Genomic DNA, 18,719 nt, shown 5'->3' on the forward strand with positions numbered 1-18,719 from the left:
CTTCTCCTGCTGGACACAGTGGCTGACATCCTAATACAGTGCGGGTGCACCAGGAAGATGTGTTTCTGCTGTGAAGAGCTTTCCCACTACCACAGCACTCGTGCATGTAGCCAGGAGTGGAATCTCACCACTCTTTAGCCTTCAGTAGTGCCCTGTCATCTGAAAACATGTCCCTGAGGGCTGTACAGCCTTCAGGGAATATTTCTGAGTTGTGCAGGACATTTCCAGAGGCAGGAAAGATCAGCAAAATCCACCCCCTGCTGCATACCTTATCTTACACAGTTATAAAATCACTCCACAGTGCAGACACATCTTCCTGGCATATCCACGCGAAGTTGGGATCTAAACCTATCTACTCATTGAAGGTTGCCGGTTCAAAATCCTGCTGGTATGTTTCCCAGATTATGGGAAACACCTATGTCAGGCAGCAGCAATATAGGAAAATGCTGAAAGGCATCATCTCATACTGCGCAGGAGGCGGCAATGGTAAACCCCTCCTGTATTCTACCAAAGAAAACCACAGGGCTCTGTGGATCCTCCAGAAAACTGCCATCACAGAAGCTTGATTACCTTTAATTACCCATAAAATAAAAGCCATTGTTTTCAATGGAGGGCCAAGCCTCTGGAAAGATAAGCAGGCATCTCTGAGAGAGCTTCAAGGTGAACTTCTATGGAGACATTTGACAATCCTTGTGTCTTTAGAATGATGGAAGATTGGTTAGGCTTAAAGCATCACAACTTGATGTAGCTCTTGAATCTTTTCCATTGCTAGCATAATTTTGCCTGGTGGATGGTTTGCACTTGTTATGCAAAATCTTACCTAAAAATCGATCTTCCATGCTATGAGACATAGAATGGTCATATCCGGATGTAACACTTGACTCCACTCATGTGACAAATGATTCAGATACTGTGGAGCCTGCAGAATCTGTGTTGAGACAATCTGAGTGCCAATGGAAACCAGAACTGTCTTGGCTACCAAGGCATTATTAGTGTGAAGGTCACTTGAATGGTCAGTAATTTTGCTACTACCCAACCAATGTTCCCTCTAATAGGGATTCCCAGATGCTGTTGACTACAACTCCCATAATCCCCAAGCAAAAACCACTGCAGCTGGGGATTCTGGGAGCTGTAGTCAACAACATCTGGGAATCCCTGTTAGAGGGAACTGTACCCAGCCTATCAGCGGCAGAAGTGGAAACATGTATAAAATTCCCCTTGTCCAATCTATCTGAAAAGCATCCCCTAGAGAAAGTGGATCGTGAGTCAATCTGGAACAGAAGCATCTGCACTTTGCGTTCTATGATGTTACAAAGAAGTCTACTGATGGATAGGCCCATAGTCTGAATACTGGATTCAAGTACTCCAAGTTTATGTCCCATTCATGTTGTTGACATACAGAAGTGCGGCTTAGACTGTCCACTAGCACAATATCTGTCCCCTTTATGTGTATTGCTATAGGGTACATATGATTGTGAATGCACCAGTGACACATCTGTAGACTCGGTGCACAAAGAGACCTTGACACTGTGCCCCCTTGCCTGTTGATATATGCAGTTGTAGTTGTGTCTAATTGAACTTGAATTACTTGATCTCTCAGCTGAGGAAGAAAAGCCTTCATGCCCAGGAGAAGCCTTCATACCCACTACTAGAAGCTCTAAGAAGTTTATGTGGAACTTACTTTGTTGGTCTGACCAATGACCTCAAACCTTATGGCCATTGCAATGTGCCCCCCAACCAGTCAGAGACACATCTGTAGTGATCCACACTGATGGCATCATCGTTTTAAAGGACACACCACAAAGTAGACAGTTTGGTACTGTCCATCACTTGAGTGTTCTCAGTATGGGGACAAGTATTGGTAAACGCAACAGTTGACTGTCCACATTGTGGTTCTCAGTTGGAACACTGAGAAGAACCATGACTGTAACTTTCTCACTTTCAAACATGCATATCTTACTGTTGTTTTGGAGGAAGCCATAAGCCCCAGCAGACATTGAATATGTCAAGCACACTGGCTTGGCTGAGCATGGAAGGCTATTCCCAGCTCCTTGATGGAGGCGTACCGCTCTTGTAGTAGGTAAGCTCTTTTCCTCTCTTTATTCAGTATGGCCCCTAAATAAGATATTATTTTCACAGAATCTAGGTGTGATTTCTTCCAATTCACTCGAATCCCTAAATCCTGGAGAAGTGATAATACATATGAGATCTAAGAACTTCTTTTTCTGCTTTGGATTCCAGAAGCCAGTTGTCTAGGAATTGATATATTGTAATGCCCTTTGTTCTGAGATGTGCTACAATTCCTACCATACATTTTGTGTACACTCGTGGGGCAGTGCAAAGTCCAAAGGGCAATACTTAGTAAAGGTATACTGCATTTGCCCACAGTGAATCGCAGGTATTCCCCGTGTTCCTCTCCAATGCCTATTAGGGATGAGCATGAGCCTATTTGGTGCTTCCTTTTTCAAGCACTGAACAGGCTGGAATGCTGGCATTTTAGCCAGCTTAGTGGGAGGGGAGGGGTACCCTTAAGGTACAAATAAGGAGCTCCTTACCTGCTCGTCCCCCTCCCCCCTCCCTGCTGCTTTCCCCCCTCCAGCACTTGTTTTAGAAGCAGCTGTGCAGGGCTGAAGCTCTGCTTCCTGCAGCCCTGTGCATCGTTGGCACACATATGCCCAGGGTGCACATGTGCCAGCCATTTACAAGGTCAGTGCTGTTTTGCAGAATACATAGTATCCGGCGCACATGCGCCCCAGCCATGTACGTGCCAACGCCACACGGGGCTGCAGGAAGCAAAGCTGCAATCCTGCACAGCAGCTTCTAAAACAAGCACTGGGAGGGGAAAGCGGCAGGGAGGGAGCAAGCAGATAAGGAGCTCTTTACTTGAACCTTAAAGGTACCCCTCCCCACCCCGCAAGTGAGTGCATGATCAGTTCATCCACATCCCTAATGCTTATGTGAAAATTACCATCCTTTAAATCCAGCGTTGCAAGTCATTGTTCCTGGTACAGGAGTGGTAGTATGTCTGCAACACTATCATCCAAAACTTTTTTAAACATAGACAAATTTGTTGATGTGACACAGGTCCATAATGGGACAAATCCCTCCATCCCCCTCTTGGGGATTTGGAAATTATGGGAATAGAAGCCTTCCCATCTCTTCGTTCACCCAACAGGGATAATGGTTCCCTTTTCCAACAGCTCCTTCACTTCTTCCATCAACACTAGAGATGCCCAAGTAAAACCTATACCCGAGAAGATTGGCAGAGTCTTGAACTCTATGGCATACCCTGCAGACACAATTTTTAAGACCCAACAGTTCAATATTATGTGGTGCCATGCAGGGGCATGGCTTGCCAGTCTGATGGTATTGGCAATTGATGGCTTTAAATGTGGTGCTACGCAGATGGAAGTTGCAGATGCATGATGTGCCATCAGGATGGTGTTGGCATAGGCTGTTGAACTAACGGTGGATGTTCCCAAGCTTCAAAGATGCTGCTTCTGGGCCTCAGCTTGCTTGGAGCATTGGCACTGGTTTCCCTTGTTCTTATTTGCATAGGGACATTTCCCATATGGCTGATAATGCTTCCTGAAGTCCCTTCGGTCCTGTTGCTTGTAGCTTGACCTTGGCTTTGGATAATTCTTATACTATGAGGTATATGTGGAAGGAGACAGTGCTGTAATAGATTTAGCTGTGAATTTTGATTTTCTTTTATTTTTAGGTTTTCCACTGTAGCATCCATCTCTTTGCTGAAGAGCCCCTTACCATCAAAGGCTAGGCCTTCAATTTTTTCTTTCATGTTTGTAAGGAAGCAGAACAGAGCCAGGCATGTCTCCTCAAAGATATAGATGTGGTCATTTACCTGGACTCTGTTTTGGTCAAATGTTTGGCTGTGCTCAATTGCTGGCATGTCAGGGCAATGGATATCACCATTGTGTCCTTGAAACACTTCTGGGATTCCTCTAGAGACATCATATCCATTTCCTGTTGAAATGACTCCCACAAAGAATGATTATATTTAGCCACAGAGGCAGAATGATTTGCGATCTTAACAGAGAGGCATGCTGTTGAACAGACTTTCCTTTCCATGACAACTAACTTTCTACCTTCTCTGTCTGCAGGTGAAGTGTGAAGTATGACGCTTGTATGATTTCACACTCGTGGCACAATCAATCACCAGCGAGTTAGGAACTGGATGTTTGAGCAGGTAAGTATTATCATTCTCTTGCACTCTGTACAAACCCCCAAGTCTTTTAGATGTAGGCATAGAGGTACGGATCATCTCCCAAGCAGATTGAGAAGCATAGGAAATGACGAACAGGATAGGAAGTGCCACAGGTTGAGCTGATTGCGACAGCTATGAAACTGTATACTGGATAATCAATGGTAGTCAGTTAAGTTTTTAGATCCAGTCCCAAATCATCAGCCATTTCCTTACCTTGCACATGATAGGCCTTCATCTCCTCTGTTGTGGCAATATGAGTTGCAGGCGGGACATATGGAGATGGATCATTTAAGTTATTATTGTTTCATCATCCGACTCAAAGTCAGACGAGCCATGGTGTTCAACCAAGGATGAACGGGCCAGTGAGTGAATTACAGGGGTCTGGATCTTGGTGGAAACCTCAGCTGTACATTTTGTTGGCTAAGCTGTGGTCTCAACAGTTTGTGTCTCAGCCGACACTGCGGTAGTGCGTTTGGTTGGCTTAGCTGCAGTTTGAGTGGTAATAGATGTCACTGTAGATTTAGGCTGAAGTGGTTGCAAAGGTGTCATGGTCTGTCTGGACACTGCCTGTGTAGCAACTTTTGATGAAACAGCTGAGGCATCCCCCCTGCCAGAGTCTTGACTGGAAGTGTATGTTTCAAAGCTTATGTTAGTGGAAATGGAGACTGTGCTCTAGTAGGCTTTGATTGTTGTGACTTTCAAATCATATAGTCCACAGGGGAATCCTGGGGAAGATTGCCTTAAACCAGCCGTAGAAGTCCAGAAAGTAGATGGCTGTGCCCGGTGTTGAAGCAATCTCTCGATCTGTCAGTGTCGATGGCAGCAGTGACTGTATCGAAGTTGGTGCCAGATAGAGAGAAGACTGTAGTACAGTTGGCAAAAAAAAATTGTTGCAGGCTCAATGCCGAAGGAGGTTGCTGCAACGTAGAAGGAATCTCTCGATGCTGATCCATCAGTGTCGATGGTGGCAGCAACTGTATCAAAGTTGGTGCTGGAGAGTGAGGAGGACTGTAGCCGAGTCAGCAAAGGTGTTGCAGGCTTTGATGATGAAGGAGTTGCTGCAATGTAGAAGGAATATCTCGATACCGATCCACTGGTGTTGGTATAGCTGGCAACTGTATCGGCATTGGTGCAGAAAGAGAGAAGACTGAAGTTGAGCGGGCAAAGGTGGCAATGGTCTTGATGCTGATGGCTCTTCCTGAAACATTGGTGCCAAGGCTGTCGATGCTGACAGCCTTGGTTTTGAAAATGTGGACATCAACAACTTCGGTATCAAGCGCGCCAACGTTGAGTGAACCACCGATGTTTTTTCAGGCTGAGCTTCAAAAGTCGTAGTTTGCAGCCCCGATGTCCTCCACCCTATCCTGGCTCTTGTCTCTTCATTGTCGGGGTTGAAGAACTCCCCTCTAAAAAATGGCATTTCTGTCTAGCCTTCTTATGAGGGGTAGACAAACTTCCCGGCAGCTTTGTGGGTTTGAAAACCTGAGATTCCTTTGTGGTTGCCGAGGATTTAGACTGCTCATGTTGTGCAATCCTCAGCATCAGTGTTGCTACTGACTTCGACATCAAAGGTGCTTGTCCACATAGAGCTGAGGAGCTTAGAATATCATCATAGAGTGTGGCAAGAAATCTGAAGGCATGATGCCTCCTAGTTTGCTCGGAGAAAGATAAACATATTTTGCAATTAGCTATATTGTGCTGTTCACCCAGGCAAATTAAACGTAAATCATGATGGCCCTGGGAAGGCCACTTAAAAGATTTATTTCTATCCTATGAAGTCATTTAGAATGGTCAGTCAGGTTTCCAAGTCAAAAGCCGTTAATCTGTCTGTTTGTAGGGTGATCCATAAGAATAGTCAGAAGAATGCCAAAGTCTAAGCCACAAAAACCAGTAAAAAAAATTTTTTTTTTTTTAAAAATTCTAACAAAGAACTGAACCCAATTGAGGAGCAACAGCCTACAATGTCTGAACACGGTGGTGGATGGAAAGGAAATGAGGAAGATGGTGTCCCACTCACCTTAAATATCAATCATGCCGAGGGCATGGGGCAGAGCGTGGGTGCCGTGAGAAGCTTTAGCATTCAGCTGTGAGGTTCCCGTGCAGACGCAGAACCCATTACTTATGGCTGGCAAAGGATCACAGTCCAGATCTTAACTTTTACTGATTGTGGTGTTTTAAAAGTGGTTAGAGAAAATCTGTGTATATACAGGAGGCTGCTTTAGCGGAGAAGAGAATCTGAAGTCACCAGCTGAAGAGTGAAGAAGTTGAGTTTTGGAAGCCAGAGTTGGAAAGTCCTGGAAGAAGTCAGAAGAAGTGTGCAGTTGGAGATCAGAAGTCAGAAAGCTGAAGAAACTGAATTCTGACCAAGTGGAGGAGCTGAGGCCAATCAAAGCTGAAGAATCGCTAGCCCAGGCTGAAGTGCAGAGAGAAGTGCACAGAGAATTAGTGCTGTGGCTGTAGCAAGAGCTGAAATCACAGACGAAACAGGCTGGATTGACCCTCAGGCCTGTACTGTGAGCAGGACAAGAGAAGGAACAAGCCGGAGTTGCTAAAGGTGTTCATCAAGGACTCTAAGTTAGGGCTCAGTGAGAGTCAGATCAGTGGATGCATTTTTGCCCCCATTTTGTTTGTTCCCTATGCTCTTTTGGTTAATATTTTTTTGTAAAACAACTTTTAATTAAACTAATTACAAAGTAAAATTTATTGAAGGAAAATTGTAGCTTCTGTTTACTCCACCCCACGCTTATGCCTTAAAGGTAAAGTAAAGTGTGCCGTCAAGTCTATTTCGATGCCTGGCACCCACAGAGCCCTGTGGTTTTCTTTGGTAGAATATAGGAGGGGTTTACCAATGCCTCCTCCTGTGCAGTATGAGATTATGCCTTTCAGCACCTTCCTATATCGCTGCTGCCCGATATAGTACCAGTGGGGATTCGAACCAGCAACCTTCTGTTAGTCAAGCATTTCCCCGCTGTGCCACTTTGATTAGCAACATAAGTTTGAAAGATTGTTGTGATAGTCTCACCCTAAAGCACAAACGTCTACTTGGTGGCAGCAGTTAAACTGGTAAATTGTCAAGGAGATCCATGTCTCGTGTTAGCAGCAGGGCAGATCCTCCACATATGGCAGTAAGTGGTGGTTTAGGCAGCTATTCATCCACACCCTGTTACTAGACACACACACTATACCATTTTAGGGTACTAAACCTTAGCCTTTCAGCCATTCTCTGTCCTTAGCCTGGAGAGAAACAGCTGGCAACATTTCAGACAAAATGGATGCTGGCAACATTCCAAACAAAAGCTCATTCTGGCAAGGAGTTTTCCTAAAAAGTCCTTTCCAGGTTCATTTGCAAAGAATTGCAAGAAGCTAGAGGAAATGAACTTCTCTGATTGCACTAGAGCATAAGCAGAGACACAGGAGAGACCCAATTAGAGTTGAAAAGAGAGAAATGGAAAAGAAATAAGCCCTCTTCACTTTGATATGCTCAAAGTTATGCAAACCCTTTAACCTCATTTCCTCCCTCCTGTTATCAAAATTAAGCAAGTATATGGCAGAATGTGTGACGTGCTCTTCTCCAAATGTCTATTCAGGTAATTGTGCAGAACAATCTCTCTTTCGGGAAACTTCCTTTGTCTAAAGGAGCATAAAGGGGAGCCACCTGACATAACCCAATCAATAACCAATATTCACACCTCATCAGGAGCACAAACTTCTGAAATCATCACAAAATTCCTGAAGGAGACCATCTTCAATGCCTCATAGTACGTTTTTGCCTATAAAATACCCCCTCAAACATGGGATCATGCTTTTACTGGAATCTATGCCCCCTGCAACTGTCATCACACTTTTGTCATCCAGCCTTCTTGCAAGCTTGCACTATGCCCAGGGTGACCTTGCATTTACACCTTACCATCAGACTCTGCACCCCAGGTCGTCGGGATGCGGGGTGGGTGGGGGAACCAATGAACTTGCTTTATGCTTGGGCTCCATGGAGGAAAGGAATTCCCCAGCTAGATTCAGGTAGCTATGACGAACACTTTCTCTTTTCTCTCACTCTCAAGCCTCTATTCCCCTTCCCAGTACAGTAACTTGGTAACATGCTACAAGATTAACCAGTTCGTCTTCATTTCCTGTACCTCCATTATCCCTCTATAAAATAACACTTTGTTTTCAAAGTCATGCCTCCATTCTCTTTGCTTCCCTTCCAATGCATCAACACTGCAGCTACAATCCTGATGGACTTCGAGTATTTTCTTGCTGTTCACAGGTCTGCACCCATTTGACGCTAATTTCCCTCACTTTAAGCAAACCATAGACATGGACCATGGAAGTAAACACATGTCCCAGACCCTGGTAACAGCCCACGCATCCTCCCAGCGGGTGCACAGGCGTCCTATGCTGCCCGACATCACTTCCTGACTGCTGCCCCCACCACTCTCAAAGTTCACTGCACTGCCCAGTCACCCATGTGCCAGTGCTGGGTGCATACTTTAAAGGGCCCCCATCAATAACAGAATACTCAGGGTACTTGCCCTGCATTCAGCTGCCTCTTGGTGGTGGAGTTAGGGATTTCCGACTTTGTTTTGGACATGCACAGGCCTAGAATTAACCAGTTCAAAATCTAATTGTCCAAAGCAAATTTTTGAGAGCAATTAGATCACATAATCATGACCTTCACAACTTCTGCATATATTAGGATAGAAAATTTGGGGAAAGTGGTTTTCTGCTTGAAAAACTCAGCACTTTTGGCAAAGTAATAAACTCTTAGAATAACACCTCACAGGGTTGTTTCAAGTATAAGATAAGAAAGATATCCACTGAAAAATGCTGTACATAATATTGTTAGGAACACAGGAAGCTGCCATATACTGTGTTAGACCATTGGTCTATCTAGCTCAGTATTGTCCATACAGACTGGCAGCAGCTTCTCCAAGGTTGCAGGCAGGAATCTCTCTCAGCCCTATCTTGGAGATGCCAGGGAGGAAACTTGGAACCTAGATGCTCTTCCCAGAGCAGCTCCATCCCCTCCGGGGAATATCTCACAGTGCTCACAAATCAAGTCTCCCATTCACATGCAACCAGGGCAGACCCTGCTTAGTTAAGGGGACAAGTCATGCTTGCTAACACAAGACCAGCTCTACTCCTTTACACACGTACTTCAGTAAGACTACTTTTAGCTGCAAGTTTTGCTCAATGCAGCATTCGTTATTGAACACTATTGTCTCACATTCTTTTACAAGAAACAGTGTTACAACCAAATTGCTATACTAAAGTGGATATTCAGTTGTAATTATCATCCACACTAGCAAAATCTCTCCAAAAATTACTGAAAAATAGTAATGATTAGGACAAACACATTTGAAAAGGATTTTCAATTGTAAAATAAACATAACAGCATTTTCACCAGTGTTTGAAGAAACTTGACCAATTCTCCATGAGGTGTTGAAAACGGTTTGACTGAGCTGAAACTGCAGTTATTTAACCACTGAAGACAGTCATCTGTGTCCTGTAGCAACTCATCAGAACAAGTTTCGTTTATTTCCAATTGTAGGTCCTTAAGACACTGCTCCATGCTAAAACAAAAATAAAAGCAAACACGTCATTTACAAAATATAAATAAATATTCCTTATCTCTTTACAATGAGATTATCAATGTTATCTAAAATATTACCAAACTATTAACAGCAGTGTTTTACTCCAAGTAACAGATACTTGGGATACTTTTAGCCAGGCTTTTAGTAATCTCTGGATGTTTTAAATTTTTAATTGCCGCTTAAATTTTGTAATTTCTGTAATCTTTAAATATTTTAGAATTTTAACTGCTGTTTAATAGTTAGTTTTATTCTGCTTCTGTTGGGTTTATTTTTGTAAACTGCCTAGAGCCTTTGGAGTTAGGTGTTATATAAATTAAATAAATAAAATAAAATAATAAATACAAGCACGTAAGACTTGACAAGTGTCTTAATGCAGTGGGCCTTGATCAGCACCTTATACACATTTATATTTATATACTGCCCTTTATCCTAAAACCCTAGGGCAGTTAACAACAAGATGAAAACAATTCAACAAAAACATAAAAAGAGAACAAATAGAGCAAAAAGTTTAAAAAGAGCAAAGGACAGCTCATTGACTAACAGCTTGGATAAAAAGGGCAGTATTCATCTCCACCTAAAGGCTGGGAGGGAGGTAACCATGCAGGTCTCAACTTAGAGCAAGTTCCATAGCTTAGGGGCAACAACTGAGAAGGCCCTGTCCCGCATACTTGACAAACAGGCCTCAGCAGGTGTCAGAATGCAGAGCAGAGCCCTCCCAGATGCTCTAGTCAAGTGGGAATATTCATTGGGAGCAAACAGTCCCTCCAGTAGCCAAGGCCTACGCTGTTTAGGCTTAGATGCAACTGCAAGCATTTAATCTATGGCTGCACAACCTCAGCCCTCTTGCAGATGCTTAACTAAAACTCCCACCATCCTTGACTACTGGACACTGTGGCTGAGGAAGATGTGAGATATAGTCCAACAGAAATTGTGCAGTCCTATTATACTGGCACAGCCATGCCAGTATAGTTAAGATGAGTAGTGTTTTCCACATTCTGCCATTACAGATGAAGGACCTATTAGGTTGATTTGCCCGAGAAAGCTTCTGGATCCAATAGGATTCCAAGAGGCCTTGGAAGTATTTAGAGTTGGCTCTGCTAGTGTTTCTGTCAATGCTCTGGTGCAAACATGGAATAATGAACTCACTAGAGCAGTAGACACAATTGCTCCTAAGTGTCCACTCTGACCTGATTCAAAGTCAGCTCCATGGTATTCGGAAATACTATGGGAGCTGAAGCAAAGTAGATGACTAGAGCGCACTTGGAGGAAGATGTGGTGCGAATCTGACAGGTCACAATACAGAGCACATTTGAAGATCTATGCTGTGGCAGTACGGGAGGCAAGGAAGTGGTTCTGTTTTTCTACCCACATTGCTTCCACAAATTCACCTCCAACGGAGTTGTCTAGGATCATGAGTGGGCTAGTATGTGCTCCCCCCCCCACTTGAATTTGAACTTTGAACCATCAGTCAGTCACTCACTACAATGCCTTCAATGAATTTTATAGATAAAATCTTTTGTATTCGGGCTGAACTGAATTCCACAGTTACTGCAGAGTCTGTTGTGGAGGTGTCCAGCAACTCCTCTTATAGGATAAGACTGGATTACTTTCAGTTTGTGACTGCGGAGGATGTGGACAAACTACTTCAGACTGTGTGTTCTACAACCTGTTCTCTTGATCCTTGCCCAACTTGGCTTATCTCGTCAGGTAGCCATATTATCGGAGAGGGTCTGGTAAATATTATAAATGCTTCTCTGAGAGAGAGCAGGATGCCTCCTTGTCTTAAGGAGACAATTATTAGTCCTTGTTTGAAGAAAGCTGCATTGGATCCCTCAGAGTTAGATAATTGCAGACCAGTTTCTAATCTTCCATGTTTGGGGAAGGTAATTGAGTGGGTGATGGTGTTAATGGAACTGCCCCAGGGGGATTGGTGAACACCCCAAAATTGTGTTTGGGCTTTGTGTGGGTAAGTTAGCTTAGAGTGGAGAAGTTCCACATCAGAATGAAATTTGATGCAAAGTGTTGGTTACAGAAAAATGACTGACAAAGAGATATGTTCAAAAACAGAGGTTTTATTTTAGGGTAAAGGGTACAATAGAGTAAGAGAGTCACTACAAGCAATATTATTACTAAAAATATATTACATGCTTAACCATAAAACTGATTGATTAATTGATTAAGTGTTGTCAAGTCTGTGTCAACTCTTAGCGACCACATAAATAGATTCTCTCCAGGATGACCTGTCTTCAACAGCCTTTAAGGTCTCTCAGTGGTGCATTCATTGCTGTTGTAATCAAGTCCATCCACCTTGCTGCTGGTCGCCCTCTTCTCTTTCCTTCAACTTTTCCCAGCATTATGGACTTCTCAAAGGAGCTGGTTTTTCACATAATGTGTCCGAAGTATGATAGTTTGAGCCTGGTCATTTGTGCCTCAAGTGAAAATGAGAGTGACCACCTCCCGGGGGAATTACTCCTAAATTTTGATACTTTACCTAAATTGGATGTGATTTGTACCCCCACTTCTGATCTGGAGGTTTGTCCCTCTCGGGTGAGATGGTCGGATAGTTTGGGTGCTAGGGTGGACTCCTTACTGACTTCTCGTAACATTGATATGCTTCGCTTAGTTATACTATCTGGTGGTTGTGAACTTGGGCCAGACTTTTTAAGATCTTATGACAAAATAATACAGGCCCTACAACCTATTCTTACTCGGCCAAAGCCTGGGGGAGCTGGTGGGATCTCAAAAAGCTCCCATGGGTGGTTTGATGAGGAGTGTTACAAAGCTAAACACCAACTTACTGCTGCCCTTTTGGTCCACAGAACTACTCTGACCTCTACCTCATTGGCTGAGGCGATGGATAGGAAGAAAGCTTATAAACTTCTTATAAAGCGCAAAAAGAGCAAAGCAGTTATGGCTGACTGGAATCAACTAATTATTGCAGCTAAAGCTAGAAACTCTGCAGTCTTTTGGAGACTGATTACCTGTCAGTTACGATGCAATCCTACTCTTTTTGATTATGTAATCCCCCCATTAGTTTGGGAGCAACATTTCATGAAGTTATTCCAAAAGGAGGACGATTTAGTCTTCCATTTAACAGACATTTCGGCCCCATCATCAGACTGGCCTCCGGTGTCATGCAGTGAAATCAATGCTCTTATTACCCAGTTGAAATCAGGCAAAGCCCCAGGTATTGACCATATTACCGCAGAGATACTTAAGAGTAACATGGCTTGGTGGTCTCCTGTTTTAGCTTCCCTATTCACTTTTATAGACCGAACCACTCAGATTCCGAGTGATTGGGGCATAGCAATCATTATTCCTATCTACAAAAAGGGAGATAGGAGACTCCCAGAGAACTATCGCCCAATTAGTTTACTTAGTACTATTGCTAAACTCTATGCTAGGCATCTGTATGGCAAATTGGTGGATTGGTGCGATAGAGAAAACATTCTATCGGATGAGCAATTTGGATTTAGAGCGGATCGATCAGTTTTGGATCCGGCTTTAATCCTTCAACATCTTGTTGGGAAATATGTGCTTGCTCATAAGGCTGCTCTTTTTGCCGCCTTTATCGATTTTAGGGCTGCATTTGATCTGATCCCGCGTGATAAATTATGGTCTAAGCTGTCTGAATCCACAATTGATCGTCATCTTCTATGCCTCATTCACAAGCTTCATAATAATTCTCGGATTAGAGTTCGTTGTTCTAGAGTTGGGCATCTTACTAAGGAAGTACTGGTATCTAGAGGAGTTAGACAGGGATGCATTTTGGCTCCCTTGCTGTTTAACCTATATATTAATTCATTGATCGCTCACTTGAATCAAATGCATCACCATCCACCTAAGTTAGGCACAAGACATTTGTCCATTTTGCTTTATGCTGATGATGCGGTAATTTTATCTAGAACTCAAGTGGGTTTAAGGAGAGCTATGCGTGCCCTTGATGATTATTGTAAGTTGAATCTGTTGGAAGTTAATTGTTCCAAAACTAAAATTGTGGTATTTGCAAGACGCCCTATTTTACATCGCTGGTTTTTTAATGGCGTCCAACTTGAACAAGTGAAACAATTCAAATATCTCGGGATTGTTTTTTCTGCTACTGGATCACGACTACTGCACAGAGATTATGTTATCCAGAGTGGAAGAAGAAGTGCTAATTTGATCCAGTCCTTTTTCCGCTCTAGAGGTGCTCAGTATGTCCCAGCAGCCATCAAACTATTTAATGCAAAGGTAAGGGCTCAACTACTATATGGTGTTCAGTTGGGGCTATACTCCAATTTCGAGAAAGTTGAGGCAATACAATCAACCTTTCTGAAAAACATCTTCCAAGTACCTGGCTGTGTGCCCAGATTAGTGCTGCGCCTTGAGGCAGGATTGATTAAAGTTGAAGCCTGGGCATGGCTTTTCATTTTGAGCTATTGGCTCAAATTGATGTTTAGGCCTATTGGTATTGTCTCATTGATCTTTCAAGATTCTTATCGTTCAGCCTGGTTGGAAGCTATTGAAGCGAGATTGCAGTACTATGGATTTTCACCTGCAGCCATTCTTAGTTTGCCTTATGAGGAGGCTAGGGGCAGACTTAAGGAAAGGATTCTCGATATGGAATCTCAGATTGACAGGAGTTTAATTCCTAGGGGTGTTTTCCTGAATGTTGAAACCGTAAGCTATTCCCCAGCCAGATATGTATCTCTTCTCACAGTACCTAAATTTCGTAGGGCTTTAACTTTGGCCCGTTGTAACGCCTTGAATACAGCTGTGCTGCAGGGGAGATTCCAAAATATTCCTTATCATTGCCGTGTTTGTCCGTGTGGATCGGGAGAAGTTGAGACGACGGCTCATGTTCTTTTGTATTGCCAATTTTACAGTGATATTAGGAAGAAATACATTTCACCTCAACTTATCCTGTTTCCAGGATTAACTGAAATAGATTATTTAAATTTAATTTTAAAGGATTGTAAAGAGGAGAACTTACTCAATGTTGCTAAATTCTGTTATATTTGTGGTGTTATTCGGAATGAAGTTGTTAATTCTAAATGATTTTATTTTTGTAATTCTGGCCATTGGCTGTATTAATAAAGACTGACTGACTGACTGAATGTGTCCGAAGTATGATAGTTTGAGCCTGGTCATTTGTGCCTCAAGTGAAAATTCTGGATTGATTTGTTCTATGATCCATTTGTTTGTTTTCCTGGATGTCCATGGTATCCTCAAAAGTCTTACCCCAGCACCCAAGTTCAAAAGCATCAGTACTTTTTCTATCTTGCTTCTTCAAAGTCGAGCTTTTGCATCCAAAGAGTGTCACAGAAAAAACGATTGTCCAAATGATTCTAATCTTTGTAGGTATATACATGTCACGGCATCTAAATATCCTTTCCAAGGCCTTCATTGCAGGAAATTTAGCTTAGTGTCTGAATTAAAGTAGCTTCTAGGCTGGCCAGAAAAAGGAGGATCAGAGAAACAGGCTGTTGGATTTAAGAGAGAAGAAATAGGGACAGAAGGAGCCCAGATTGGGGCACATCAGTTATCATTCAACCTTGTTCCTTCCTTTATTGGAGAGTGGATCCTTGTAGCTTGGGAACAACAGAAGGACCTCTTTCCTTCCTTGGGGATGGAATAGGAAGCAGCAAAAAGCAGCTAAGAATCAAGGGGGTGTCATGGCTCAGACTTCCGACTCAGAAGAGTCAGAGCAGGAATGGGAGGATTCGCCTGCTAGTGAGGGCTCAGAGACACAGCAACAGGACTTGGCAGGGAGCCCAGACTCTGGAGCTGAGGATTCGCAACAGCTGCCAGACATGATTTCTGATGGGGAGGAGCCTGGGATTTCACCTGTCTTGAGAAGATGGCTCAAGAGGGAGGCTAAGTGGAAGTCATGCAGGTGCAGGAGATCACTAGAGAGGAAGCTGAAGTGCTGACTCAGGGAAGCCTGATTGGCTGCTGGTTCTCTTGAGCCATATATATTTGGTAGTCTCTCAATTGCTCAGGTGCTGTTTGCAACATTTGCTGGCTGCAGACAGTGTGCCATTGAATTCCCAAACTTTGTCCGAGTTCCCATTTGCCTTGTTTATGCTTCCTGCTTTGTTCTGTTAATTCCTTGCTTATGTTGTCCTTCGCTATTTTCATTCCTTTGCTCTGTGTTTTCTTTCACTTATTACTCAGTTATTGTTAGAGGGGGGTACCTAGTGCAATTCAGGGGACTTAATTCATTTACTGTTTTTCTTTGTGAGCCTTTTATTTTTCACTCGTGCAGTTCTGCTGCTGCTTTCTGTTAACTCACCGGGGAGTGCTGAAGGGGGTTGTAAATCTTGTTGGGTTAGCTGAGCTAACAGATTTACGACAGGGAGTTAGGTAGAAGGGATAGATCCAAAGGGCATCTCTTCTCATGAAGCCAGTTCCAGGTGGTAGTGAGGACGGCTGTGCAGATCGGATCCATCAAGAGAGCCGATCTAGGGTCTAGAAGCAAGGGTGGCCTACAGAGCAAAACATGGCCAAGTGTCCACTGCAGCGTCCAAGTAATGGGTGATTCAAAAATATGGGAACCAAGTAAGGGGCACTAGAGACCAAGTGTAGCACACTGGCTCAAGAAACCAGGGGCAGTGAAAGCCCAAATCATATCCTGAGGGGACATTCCAGTTGCTCTTCTTTCTTGGGTAAGGCAGTTCCAGGGAATCTCAAAAGATCCCATAGTTTGTCAGTTTTGCTGCGCTACAACACAATGCTTGAATAGGTCAATACAAATGGAGTGATTGGATGTGAAAACATGGTAACTCTTTTAGGTTGGAAACACCTACTAAACTAATCAGTGTTTTAATGGATACATCTCTGAGTTCCAATCATCCATTTTAGCCTTCTTTTGATAAGGAAGGAATGCACATCGCAGGGCCTTATCTGACTTCCCTGCTAAGGTAATTGATTTTTAGTTCATTTGAGGCATCTATGAAGGGCATCTATTAAAACACTGATTAGTTTACTAGGTAAACCAAAGGAGGGTCAATCATGCAGAGAGACTTTGAGCACATAGTAAACTTTTGCGAGTTAACTTTGGGAGTCTACTTAGGTATCCCAGCATGAGGAAGGTGTGAGGTTAGTTCCCTTTCAACTTGGCTTTTGGCAGCTGCTAAATCTGGGAGTAACTGTCCCACCGCCTACTAAGTGACTGATACCCAATATGCCAGCAAACAGAGGACTCGCGATGCTGTGAGGTTCCTGAGTATGTCAAAAGTGAGACCCATACACCTGCAGTCTCAAACATAAGCAGAGAGGCTTCTGGGAGCTGGCAGAAAAGCAGTGCTGGCAACAGTGGCCTCTCAACTCTAGGAAGATTTGGACAATACAGACTATCTAGACCCATTTCAAACTAGTTTTTGACTGAGCTATGGGGTTGAGACTGCCTTGGTTGGCCTGCTGGATAATCTCCAATTGGCTGCTGACAGAAGGAGTGTGAGACTATTGATCCTTTTGAATCTCTTGGCTGCTTTTGTCCATGGTATCCTTCTGGATCACCTGAGGAAGGAATTGTGCCCAGCCCAATTATTGAGGCCTACCATGCTATTAGTCTGGAGAAGCAAGGATAGTAACTTCTGTCAAACAAGGCTTAAGATACTACAGTACCCTCCAAAGAATACACATCAAAATCAACAACTTTTAAATAGAAAGGAAAATTTATCCTCCACTAATAGATAGCGCTTTTATGGTGGAGAAAACTCCTACTAAAGAAGCCCTTATGTCGCATTTCTGTTAATATAATTAAGATGCAGGAGTTATTTCAGCATTATCTATAGAATTAATTTTGCAAGACGTGCCGCTGGGAACGTGCTGGGATGCGTGCCGGAACTCTTGCAAGAGTGGCAGCACCACTTGTGAGAGTTTCAGGCTTTGGGTGGCCAGCCTCCGGGCCAAGCCCGGGCGGAGGTGGGCGGCCTCCGGGCCAAGCCCGGGCAGAGGCGGGCGGCCTCCGGGCCAAGCCCGGGCGGAGGCGGGCGGCCTCTGGGCCAAGCCCGGGCTGCATGGAGGCAGGTGGCCGGCTGGCGAGACAAGGTCGTGGAGAACTAGGGGTGCAGATTCTTTGCGCCTGGTCAGCTAGTAACATTATAAGTCCTGAACGTTCTCTTTGTGATAAAAATCTGAATTGAATGCCCTATCTACCCAAAAACATTCAAGCATCAACTAGGACACCATCCATTCAGATCTGGTGCAGAAAGTGGCTAAGATGCATCAGTTCAAAAACTTACCCTTAAACTCTAGAAGAACAGTGTTGGCTACTAGGACTGTTCATTGGGCTCTGCAATCCCAATGAATCTGTAGCATCCTCCTGCTGCTGTTTCCACCATTGCCATCTCTGGTATAGTTTATTAAATTCCTGGTACTGGGAGGGCTTCTTCTGAAGGAAGCAGGGCTCATGTGGCTGAGAATTCACACAGGGACATTGATAAAGCACATGGGGACATCTGGAAACTGTACTTCCTCCCAGTGCTATTTCCATGGCTGAGGTGGACTGATGTATGAACTTGCAAGGGAATGCAAGAAACTGGCTATGGGTTGTGGAAGAGAAGTCAAGGTAGGGCGAATGCTTATGAGGAAACACAAGCTGGTGGCAAGGTAACAGGGGTCCTTACAAGCTATATGAGGCAGTGGGTGCAAGGTGATGAATGGACTTGTGAAGGCACGTATGGAAGCAATGAGGTGACAATCGTACATATCAGGGAATTGAAGGCAGAAGCGAGATGACCGGGGCCTTGAGGTGGCATATAAAATGGTGGCGGACTGCCTTTGAACGCAGAGGTTTTGCATCAGAGGTATACTGCCTAAGAATGGGAAGATCCCACTTAACCAGCATGGGTAAGCTCTTCCCCATAATGTCTAGTCAGATTTTCCTTTTTAAACATCTGGAAATTTAGTAATCCAAA

General features: G+C 43.7%; 1 protein-coding gene across 7 annotated transcripts in view; it reads right to left on the reverse strand.

Moving 5' to 3' along the window:
* KIAA0825 (KIAA0825 ortholog) overlaps positions 1-18,719 on the reverse strand; it is a 431,089-nt gene that overhangs the window by 353,235 nt on the left and 59,135 nt on the right. For 6 of the 7 annotated variants that reach the window (XM_053293916.1, XM_053293918.1, XM_053293915.1 and 3 more), the window contains exon 3: positions 9,627-9,795. In XM_053293916.1, the coding sequence (XP_053149891.1) occupies positions 9,627-9,795 (169 nt within the window). Of the gene's footprint in view, positions 1-9,626; positions 9,796-18,719 lie in introns of those variants that run through there. The other variant, XM_053293919.1, reaches the window with a different exon arrangement.

The sequence above is a fragment of the Hemicordylus capensis genome, chromosome 2, assembly GCF_027244095.1.
Source record: "Hemicordylus capensis ecotype Gifberg chromosome 2, rHemCap1.1.pri, whole genome shotgun sequence".
Taxonomy (NCBI): Eukaryota; Metazoa; Chordata; class Lepidosauria; order Squamata; family Cordylidae; genus Hemicordylus; species Hemicordylus capensis.